At 41.0% G+C, this 10,809-nt stretch overlaps 1 protein-coding gene across 7 annotated transcripts in view; it reads right to left on the bottom strand.

The window, feature by feature from the left end:
* Nucleotides 1-10,809, bottom strand: part of LOC111861597 — a 36,253-nt gene that overhangs the window by 21,976 nt on the left and 3,468 nt on the right. For 4 of the 7 annotated variants that reach the window (XM_023846289.2, XM_023846290.2, XM_023846291.2 and 1 more), the window contains exons 2-4: nucleotides 7,716-7,947; nucleotides 6,237-6,437; nucleotides 5,158-5,374 (exon numbers count right to left, since the gene is read on the bottom strand). In XM_023846289.2, coding sequence (XP_023702057.1) covers nucleotides 5,158-5,374; nucleotides 6,237-6,437; nucleotides 7,716-7,947 — 650 coding nt within the window. The remainder of the gene's footprint in view (nucleotides 1-5,157; nucleotides 5,375-6,236; nucleotides 6,438-7,715; nucleotides 7,948-10,809) is intronic. The other 3 variants (XM_023846294.2, XM_033750379.1, XM_023846293.2) reach the window with 2 other exon arrangements.

Here is a 10,809-nt window from a genome sequence, read left to right as displayed (position 1 = left end):
CACTATAAACTCTGCCAAAACTAGTCCTTACCTTCTGAAGCAACGGTAGTCGGCTTATCGACTCAGGAATGTTAGCTCTATGCGCTCAGAGCGGCAAAACGTGGTGCTACAAAAGCTCTGCCCACAAAAAAATTAGTTCGGTTTCTTTTGGGTACCCCATCGTATATTACAGCCCTTGAAAGACACTATGAAATCACAATTTCACTGAATTTGCATGATATGTAACTTTTCAGCTAAGGGCAAGGCTGCAGTGCTTAATAAACCATAGGTACCCCTCACTCCTGCTTACTAATGCCGTCATCTGGTCCTGAGTTTAAATTCTAAAAATGATTGATATTAATGCACAGCACATACATAAAAGTAAAGGTATCCCTGTAAGAGGGCCACAGGGTTGTGAGATATTGAGGTTCCCACATTATCTAGACAATCGGCTTACAGATGGTGGTAAGGTCGTCAGCCCTACGCGCCAGCTGCCCTTTACTCCCAAGAATATTCCTGGTACTCATTTCTGTTAGAGGCTGACTCAACCCCAGGACCATAGTGCGGCTGGAAGGATTAGGTCAATTGAAAAAAAATCCAATGACCTCATTGGGACTTGAACCCGCAACTTTCCGGCTTGTAGGATAATGCCTGAACCAACTACACTACCACGTGCCCCACACACTTACACATAAACTGTATCCTATTACGTACACAGAATGAAATAAAAATTCACAAGCTATCCACAGTGTGATTCCTTGCTATATATAAAAAAAAAAAAGCTGAAAGTACTGTACAACATATGCCCTGTGATGTTTAGTTTGCAAGATACATTTCACTGTCAAATGGTACAAGCTATTAAATGATCAAACAGTGGGTGGCTTGTAGGTATAATAGGTGTTTGACGTGGCTTCCATGCATTTCAAGGCAGATGGCAGTACAACACATGACATTCTCTTGACCAAGCATTAACATGTTGTCATTATCTGTTGCGACAGTTGCTTTAAGTTCTCACTAGTCCTGGGATGGAATGCATAAACATGCTGCTTCAGGTGTACCCAAAGGAAAAACTGCAACTGAGTCAGATCTGGTGACTACGGAGGCCATGCCATCAGCCATGAACATCCAACCCCACCTTCCTGGATATGTCATGTTCACCTACTGCCACACATCTTCCCCATAGCATGCTGGAGCTCTGCTTTGCTGAAATCACAACTTCTGCCTCATAGCTTAAGGCACATCTTCAAGCAGCCTGGGTAGATCACTTTCCAGAAAACCATATCACTAAGAAGTCAGCCTGTCAGATAGCAGACAGAGGCTCACAACAAGGTCCAGAGAGATTCCAGCCCAAATGCTGATGAAGTGACTTGATACCCATGTTCACAGACAGCACGATTATCCCATGCCCAGAGGGGGCCATTGTGATGTTGAACATACCCTCATGCTCTCATGCATAAAACATGCTTTGTCTGTACACAGAATGTTATGCAAGAGTTCATCCGCAGTGTGTTGCAGCCTCTAGCAAGTGTACTCACAGAGGAGGATCATCTGGAAACAAACATGTGCTCTGTAAGTAGTGACATGGTTGCAATTGATCATCATGAAGTACTTCAAGGACTCTTGGTTAGGACAGTCCCAATTCTCATGCGATATCATGTGCTCTCCACAACTCTCTTTCCACAGCTGCAATTATATTTTCATTGGCTGGTATCCATAGTCTGCAGGTGACTCGCATTCATGCGTGTTGTAGGTGCTACACTTCCTGTCTCATGGAGACACTCCTCCAATCATCAAAACACAATACTATCTAGACACTGACCAAGACAACATAGTGTGTATTCCTGTGCAGCAGTACCAGCTTGACTATTATATGTACTGAGTATTAAGAGCATGTCACAGTTCTTGTTGTGTGTGTATTCCATGATCATTCAATCATAAATGATCACTAATGTGCTATGTCTTGACTACACCTAACAATGTATTATGTAACTATAGTGACAAATAACACTACGGAGAATTATGTTACCCCATTTGACAGTGATGTGTATCTCAAGAACTAAGTATCTCAGAATATATGTTATATAATATACAGGCCGTTTCACGACTTAGGGCATAACTGCATGTGATTTCCTAGGTCTTTGTGATGAAAAAAGTTCACATAAACATGTGTCCGATATTGGACGGTTATGGAGTTATGACCGTTTTTTCATTCATGTACACGCCCTCATGTGAACCACGTCTATCATCTGGTGGGTCACTATTTTTAGCCAGCTATAGACAGAGCATTCTCGTTATCTCGCACTTGAGAGGTACCTAAGGCATGGTGAGTTGGTATGTTCGGTCATGGCCTAGTGTGGCGGCTACTGGTGTTCAGAACAGTTCTCATCTCAGTGCGTCTGCTCACACTTGAGAGGTACCTAAGGCATGGTGGGTTGGTATGTTCGGTCACGGCTAGTGTGGTGGCTACTGGTGTTCAGAACAGTTCTCATCTTAGTGCGTCTGTTACGTTCACAATGCCATTTACATTTTCATTTGAGGAGTATGCTGATATGATTCATGTGTACGGGTTTTGCGATGGTAACCTGGTTCTTGCCATAGCTGAATATCAGCAACAGTTTCCGAATCACAGAATACCGAGCCGGAGAGTGTTTACTGGAGTTTAGCAGGCATTGCAAGATACCGGTAGACCTCCTGGCATTTGTACTGCAGCCGAGCGTGGTGTTAATGAAGGTGTCAATGAAGAAGGCATTGTTCGTATGGTACATGGCAATCCATGTATGAGTATGCGAAGAATTGCCAGCCAGGTCTCCAGACTTAAGCCCACTGGATTATTGTGTGTGGGGATGGTTGAAAGAACTGGTTTACAATGTGAAGGTGGCAACGCGAGATGCTTTCCTCGGTCGCATTCTGGACGCCACTGACCACATAAGAAACACCCAGCTGAAGCTGCTACGTGCTACCCGCGTGGTACACAACCCAGCGACAGCCTGTGTTGTGGCCGGCGGTGGCATTTTCAAAAATCAGCTTTAAGCACCAATCAATTCAAATTAATGGTAATTTCATGAAGTTAACTTTACATTCATACTTTAAATGTATCCTGTATTATGCTGGTATTTTGTTCCNCGAAGAATTGCCAGCCAGGTCTCCAGACTTAAGCCCACTGGATTATTGTGTGTGGGGATGGTTGAAAGAACTGGTTTACAATGTGAAGGTGGCAACGCGAGATGCTTTCCTCGGTCGCATTCTGGACGCCACTGACCACATAAGAAACACCCAGCTGAAGCTGCTACGTGCTACCCGCGTGGTACACAACCCAGCGACAGCCTGTGTTGTGGCCGGCGGTGGCATTTTCAAAAATCAGCTTTAAGCACCAATCAATTCAAATTAATGGTAATTTCATGAAGTTAACTTTACATTCATACTTTAAATGTATCCTGTATTATGCTGGTATATTATTTTGTTCCATTTATTGTCAGTAATCATTACCTTCTATTCTGCGTTTAAAACGGTCATAACTCCGTAACCGTCCAAAATCGGACACATGTTTATATGAACTTTTTTGATCACAAAGATCTAGGAAATCACCTCCTGCAGTTATGCCCTAAAGTCGTGAAACACCCTGTATATGACTTGCTTTTTAACAAGGAATCACACTATGGAGTGTGTGTGTGCAAATTCATCCACCCTGTACACACACACACACACACACACACACGCAGAATATTTCATTATCACATGTAATATTTTACGGGATGGTTTCAAGACATCAAAATAAGTAAAAAAGTTCATATGAGTATAGAGCATGAGGGTGTTATTTAAAACATTATATTAGTTAAAAAATGTCATCTCCTGCTCCTACCATCACATTCTAAAAATATCCATTCCAAGAGCGTTTTTTGTGTCATGTGATGATGGAGGTTCATCTGACACTACATAGGCCCCCACATTTTACTCGCCTGAGACAGCAGCCATAATTAACTTAATTCTCTTTGAACACACTATAAGCTCATTACAGGAAGATGTATCCTTCAATATGCATCTTCACATATGGTTTCAACATGATAGTGCTCCAACATATTACAGTCGAGAAGTGTGTCAATGGCTGTCTGCAAATTATCCTGAATGCTTCACTGGTTGTGGACATGAAGCTCCAGTTTCCTGGCCTGCACATTCACTTGGCTGGAATCCCCTATATATTCATTATGTGTTGATATTTGACAACCATGGTCCATGCCAGCACAATCGATACTAGACCGGAAATGTGGCATAAAATCAACAATTCATAAGTGAAATAAATATTACACCATAAAAGTAAGGTAAAGTTGTTCCCGTGCTTTACTAATTGAGCACTTGGTTATGAAGATGTATGGGGAATGGATGTTTAGACCTACGTTTTCTTGACCTCAACACTAGTTGGAGGTGAATGGTCAGCTTCATGGCCCAGCTGCTTTACCCCCGGGGAAAGAAGAATACACCATACCAGGAATCTTCAAATGCTTGCAAGTTTCTTTTTAACACAGAGCTGAGTTGAGTGTCCATGAACATGGAGGCCATTTCAAACAAGTCTTTCAAGAAAATAAAAATAAACAGGTTATTGACGGCTTCTTTGTTTGATTGCTTCATATAAACTACTTGCTAAAATTACGAAGTATTTAAGGTGTGACCATGGAAGTTGAAAGCATAAAGAGCTGTATCTTTGTAAGGAGGGTCCTCAGGGCATATATTCCTATGTATGCTTTTACTAATTCTGATTTTGAGAAACAATCCTGTAAAATACTGCATGCAATAATGAGGCACCTGTATATACACACACACAAGGGCCCTCAAGTGACAATGGAAAGATCCGTGCATGGTGCGGACAACACTTGAGGCTTTCCCCTTTCTGCCCATTGCTGCATTCTGTTCCAGTCCCCTTTGGCCCATATCAATCAGTCCAACGCACTTGTTGCCAAAAAAGATTACTATATGCTCACCACCATCAACACTCCTGTCAACCGAATGATTAGACTAGTGCAGATACAGCGACATACACAGGAGGTAAAGTGTAATAGGTCACAGGGATATATGGGGGTGGGGGAGATGATCCAAGAATCTTCTTTCCACAGCCCCAGTATAGTTTCATGACTTTGCAGTCAGCATGCATAATATATTAATTTCAATAACTAAATCAATGCTCACTCAGATTTTCCATTGCAATCCAGAAGCAATGCCATGCAGTATTAAATTTGCAGCCTCTCAAGATAATGCTGAACAGATTGTTGACGAGGCCATCAGATCTATTACAGCAAAACTGAGACATAACAAGTGTATGCAGATGTGGAAAATCTAATTGTCTACTGGGAAGTCCAAACTCACTGGAAGCAGTGAAACTACGCGTTTGTTCTGGTACAATAACCTGCAAAATACAGCGATACTTCACATTTACAACAAATACATAAAATATTGTAGCACGTATACCTGTGCTAATGACTCGCGAAATAACACCTGCTGCTATGCAACAGATACCTAACAAGCGACAGTTGAACCACAACAATGAGGAACGGTGTTTTCTACGTGATCTGTGCTGAGGAGCTACATGCAGGACAGATCTAGAGTTTGGTTAGTTGAGGTGGAGTCAATCAGAAGAGTAGGTGGTTGGTGTGAGATGGTCGCCACCTCGGAGTTAGTGCAGTGCGGTGTAGGGAAGTGAAGACTTGGTTGGTGAGTTAGTCAGAGAACTGCAGTTCAGTTGTTGTTAGAAGCTGGTAGCTAAGGCACAGGATAGTTCAGGAACCCAGACGACTAGTGAAGCCTCTTATCGGATGCTGAACACTAGAGAGAGTGTGTGTGTGAGAGAGAGTGAGAGTGTGTGTGTGTGTGTGTGTGTGTGAGAGAGAGAAAGAGTGTGAGTGTGGGCGTGTGCGCATGTGTGTCTGTATATATAAAACACAGTGAACTGTAAAGTGTAGTCACAAGTCGTGTGTATAAGCGTTCAATAAATCCGTTTACCAATCCAAACCCCCTCTATAGTCAGACTCATACATGAGACATGTTTATATTACATAAAACTACCCACATCTAACTCTTCAGGGCAGAATCCTTCTTGAGAACCTCTCTCCTCTGGTTCTTTAAATTCCGGGAACCTTTGGAGTAACTGGGTGACTATCAGCTTCTCAAAAAGGTCTCTGCCTCATGGAGAATGTTAATTCGTTATAATTTTCATAAGAGTCTGATATCAACTTTTCTGGAAGACACCAACAAATCCTGTGATTCCTTACCCATAACTCCTTGAGAGCAGTACAATGTACAAGCCAGGTGCAAAGTACATCCAGATCACCACGGCCGAAGATGGGAGTCTTTATATATACAAGCATAAACTCCAAGTGACCAAGCTGAGGTGAGATGAACTCTATATCCATATATATTGAAGTCCTACAGAGGTCAAGTCTATGATTCCATGACCACGAAAGCCGTTTTAACTGAAGTCAAAGAAACATTACACTAAAATTATGCTGAAAATTTTTTACCATCATAACTTACACAGTGTGCTGCAATTCTGTGCAATACAGAAATGAAATTCACGGACATTATGGTATGATGAGAAACAATGCCCAGACCTCGATGCGGTTAGGATCTCAGTTGTGTAATACCAGGTACACAGCTTTAATTCAGTTGCTTTTCTCTTCTAATAATGAGCAATATAATATTAGGATATTTACTCTTTTGTTTACCATTTACAACTTTGTTCAATACCAGCATAATTATGGTTCATGGTGAAAAGGGTTTCTACTGATGAAGAAGACTGGAAAACTTTCAACAAACTATGGTAATTCTAAACAGCATTAACTGCTAATATTCTGCATAAGTTCTAGCTGATGTGTGTTAGAAGTGCAACAAGGAATAATAAGGTTAGACAATTTCTTAAACCAGTATATTTAATTTTTAATTTATTTTTAGAATTGACGGAAGAAAAATTTCATTTAAATAACATAGAAAAACTCCTTGGCTTTTAGTCCACAAGCAAACTATACTGACTGAGTAACCGCCACTTGGCGGCAAAGTTAGTGCCAACTTTTGTGGATAGAGGGTGTCACGTGGTCAGCACAACAGATTCCCACAGCCATTAATCTCGGTTTTCTAGACCAGACATTTAAATCGGGTAACATTAATAAATTCAAGTACTGTACCATAATGCCAAAAATGGTCAAGTAAACACACAGGCTTTAAGAAGTCTGGAACTGAATACCTGCACAAAAACTGAAAAGTAGCCTGCTTTAATATCTGAACATAAGTCTTAAAACACATCATCTTTTACTTGAACTCTGTGACATCTTAAATACAAATCAGGACACTTTAATCAATAAAATGACAAGCTATGCGCTGCATGTCCAGGGTTTGATCACCTGAAGGGACAAGGATTTTTGTTGTTGCCATCACACTGAGACTAGTTGCTGGTCCCACTCAACCTCTGCTCAGTTGGCATTGGCGACGCTTTCACATGGAGCAAAGCAGATTGATCACTCCAGCCAGTATCATGGTTAAAAATGCTTGGAGCTTTGGGCAGTGTCTCTTGTTCCTTCATATGTTCATGTATGATGCTTAGACACAAGGAAAACTTTACTTTTGCTCTATCAAATTAAAAACTAAAGGTAAATCCAACTGGAAGAACAGGTCAACTTACAACTGAATAATTTTTACTGATGCTGACAATGAATCTCTAAGATGACATTTTAGTACAGACATGAAATAATGAGTACCTGACATTTATTTAAGATCATCAAGAGATGCCTCCAGGTTAGGGAAGTATCTGCTACATAAAGAGAATCGAGATTTGAAAGTTTCAACACACACTCTCGAATATCTATAGACTTCAGCCAGTAGCAACTTGTTAGGTCAAATTCCTTGACATTTTCATGACGTATCTTTGGCTTCAGATAACATTTTATATGAGAGATGTTGGCAGTATAACATCCTGCAAAGCTTAATTTTCTGCAAGAGAAAAATTACATCAATTTCTTAAGCAAAAGAATGTTTAAACATACGTGTCAGTTACCCACTTAATAATCTATCCATGATGCTGAAGGTATTTTGTCACTTGGCTATATGAAATTTAGAGTTTCATCAGGGTTGGAAAATTCCTGGGAATCAACTCATTCATGCTGGTATCCAAAATGTTAACTGCATGCAACAGAGTTCAACAATATTATTTAATTCAATGAGTGTGCCAAACTGGTTTTAAGGACACATGGAAAATGTAAACAAAAAACATGAACAAAATACTCACCTCTGCATTTAAATGCATATTTTTATTAATACCAAAATATAGATTAAAAAAAAAACAACTCCGCTGCCTATAGTCCGCAAGCGAACTCTATCCAACCGAGCGACCGCCGCTTGTCGGTGAAGTTAGTGCCAATTTTTGCAGTTGGAGGGTGTCACATGGTCAGCACAACGGATCCCCACGGCCGTTAATCTCGGTTTTCTAGACCGGATATAGATTAAAACATTAACCTTTAAACGCCGGACTTCTGAAATGGTGGTAAGCTTGAGCTGGCCAGAGTTTATTTAAATGCCTGCTGCTGGTGCGCGTTTAAATGCCCGTTGCTACTCTGCACTTAAAAGTCCGTTCCTGTTAGGGCACTTAAACAATTTTAAGCATAAATGGACCGAATTAACTTTATTCGTATCAGCAAAGAACATAGTGTCGCATATTATAACAGAAGATTTGAAAATTTTTATACAAAGAGTTATATTCTATTTTCAATTTTTTTCTTTTAATTTTGATATGTACTGCAAAAATGGTTTCCCAGTTCTTCACAGAGTTGTTCTGCATTATAAATTTATTTGTTTGTAACACTTGACAAATTTTAGCAGTCCCCGGTGTCATAAAACTGATGGAAGCAATGAAATCATTTGGTCTTCTGCTGGCACTGCTTACACTCTTCGGATTTTCGAATCTTTTGACTAAAGGACAGAAGAATGAAGGCATGGCTATTCAACAGAAAACTAGTGGGGTCCCTTCTTCAGTGCTAAGACCTTCTGTTACAGCTGCAAGAGATTATTGCCCTTTCTAGGATCGTGAACAGACAGTTGCATCGCGGCTGAGGTACAGAGTGTGATCTGTTTTCTGTGTGTTCATGGTGAAATCGAATACTGTAGTTTCATTTCAACCTATATATACATCAAGTAGATAACAACAAAAAAGGTATGTACATCGAATTTTACCATATATTTTTAACACATTAATCTGCAATCCCCCTCGTTGGTGTCTCCACCTTATCGTGGTGAGGGGGTTTGAGTATGCCAAGGACCCTGAGAGCTATACCAGTGGTAGCATAGCTACTGCCAGGGCCTCCCTTCCTGGACAGGTCAAAGGGTAGGCATCAGATGAAGAGAGACACCAAAAACTGATGCCGGAAGCAGCGTCATCAGTAGCGACTTGAAGCACAGAGCAAATGATGCTCGAGATGGTTCAAGTTTGCATAGCAACAGGCGTGACCTGAGTGGTTTGAACGGCTGCTGTACTGCGGTGTGGAAACAAATGGAAAAACTACCATATTATCACTTTTCCTGGATAGTCTCTTTCCAAAAACAGAGATACCATGTATGCGAGATGTTTCCTCTGGAGACAAAACAATCCGGAGGTAAACTACTCCCCCAATCGGATCTCTGGGGGGGGAGTGTTTCTAGCGGAAATGTCATGCAGGCGTTACAACAAGAAAAAGTGCGAAGACCAAAAGAAACATCATGGCTACAAGATTGGAACATGGAATGTAAGGACCTTGAATCAAGCAGGCAAATTGGAGAATTTGAAAACGGAAATGCAGAAGAATGAAGTGTCTGTTCTAGGTGTCAGTGAAGTGCGGCGGAAAGGACAAGGTGAAATAACAAGTGGTGATTATACAGTGTATTATTCCGGAGGTGAACGGGCTGAAAGAGGTGTGGCAATAGTGGTGCATAAAAGTGTAGTGAGGAGTGTTGTTAAGAAGAGTGTTTGTAATGATAGAATTATTGCTCTGAAGTTAAAGGTGGAGCGGGTAGATATACTGATTATGCAAGTATACATGCCAACATCAGAGTATGAAGATGAAGAAGCAGAAAATGTGTATGACACAACTGAAGAAGTTCTTCAGGAAGATGGAAGAGGTGACACAAACAGCACCATATTGGGAGACTGGAATAGCATTGTTGGAGATGAACCATATCAGAATATTGTTGGATCACATGGACTAGGAAGACGGAATCACAGGGGTCAAATGCTTATTGACTTCTGCGAATGAATGGACTGATTGTCACCAACACTTGGTTCAAGAAGCCAAAGAGAAGAATTTACACATGGAAGGCACCTGGGGATTGGAGGAGGCATCAGCTTCACTACATCCTTGTGAAACATCGATTCAGAAACAGTGTGAAGGATGTGGAGACGCTGCCTGGGGCAGATATTGACTCTGACCACAACTTACTGGTTGCCAAGTTCCGAACCAGGTTGAAGAAAATTATAAGATTTCAAAAGTGCAGACCTAGATGGGATTTGGAGAAGTTATATGCTCAAAGACAAAGCGTGCAGGAGACCCTAGAAGAGAAACTCAGTGCAATTGAAGGTGAAAGCGGAAATGCTGAAGTGCAGTGGAACAATTAAAAGAATGCATGTTAGATACTATTAGCGAATTGGTTGGTAAAGTTGAGAAGATAGCAAGAAAACCATGGGTTACACAGGAGATGATGAGTAAACTGGAGGAGCGAAGGAAATGGAAGAATGTCAACAATGAAGAAGGCAGGAGGATATACAGGAGACTGAGGAATGAATTGAAAACAGCCACGGACAGGGCCAAAAAGGAATATCTTGAGAAG

This window comes from Cryptotermes secundus, unplaced genomic scaffold (assembly GCF_002891405.2).
Source record: "Cryptotermes secundus unplaced genomic scaffold, Csec_1.0 scaffold2489, whole genome shotgun sequence".
In the NCBI taxonomy this organism is placed as follows: Eukaryota; Metazoa; Arthropoda; class Insecta; order Blattodea; family Kalotermitidae; genus Cryptotermes; species Cryptotermes secundus.
Note: the sequence above shows the minus strand (reverse complement) of the source record. Positions and strands in the feature narration are given on the sequence as shown.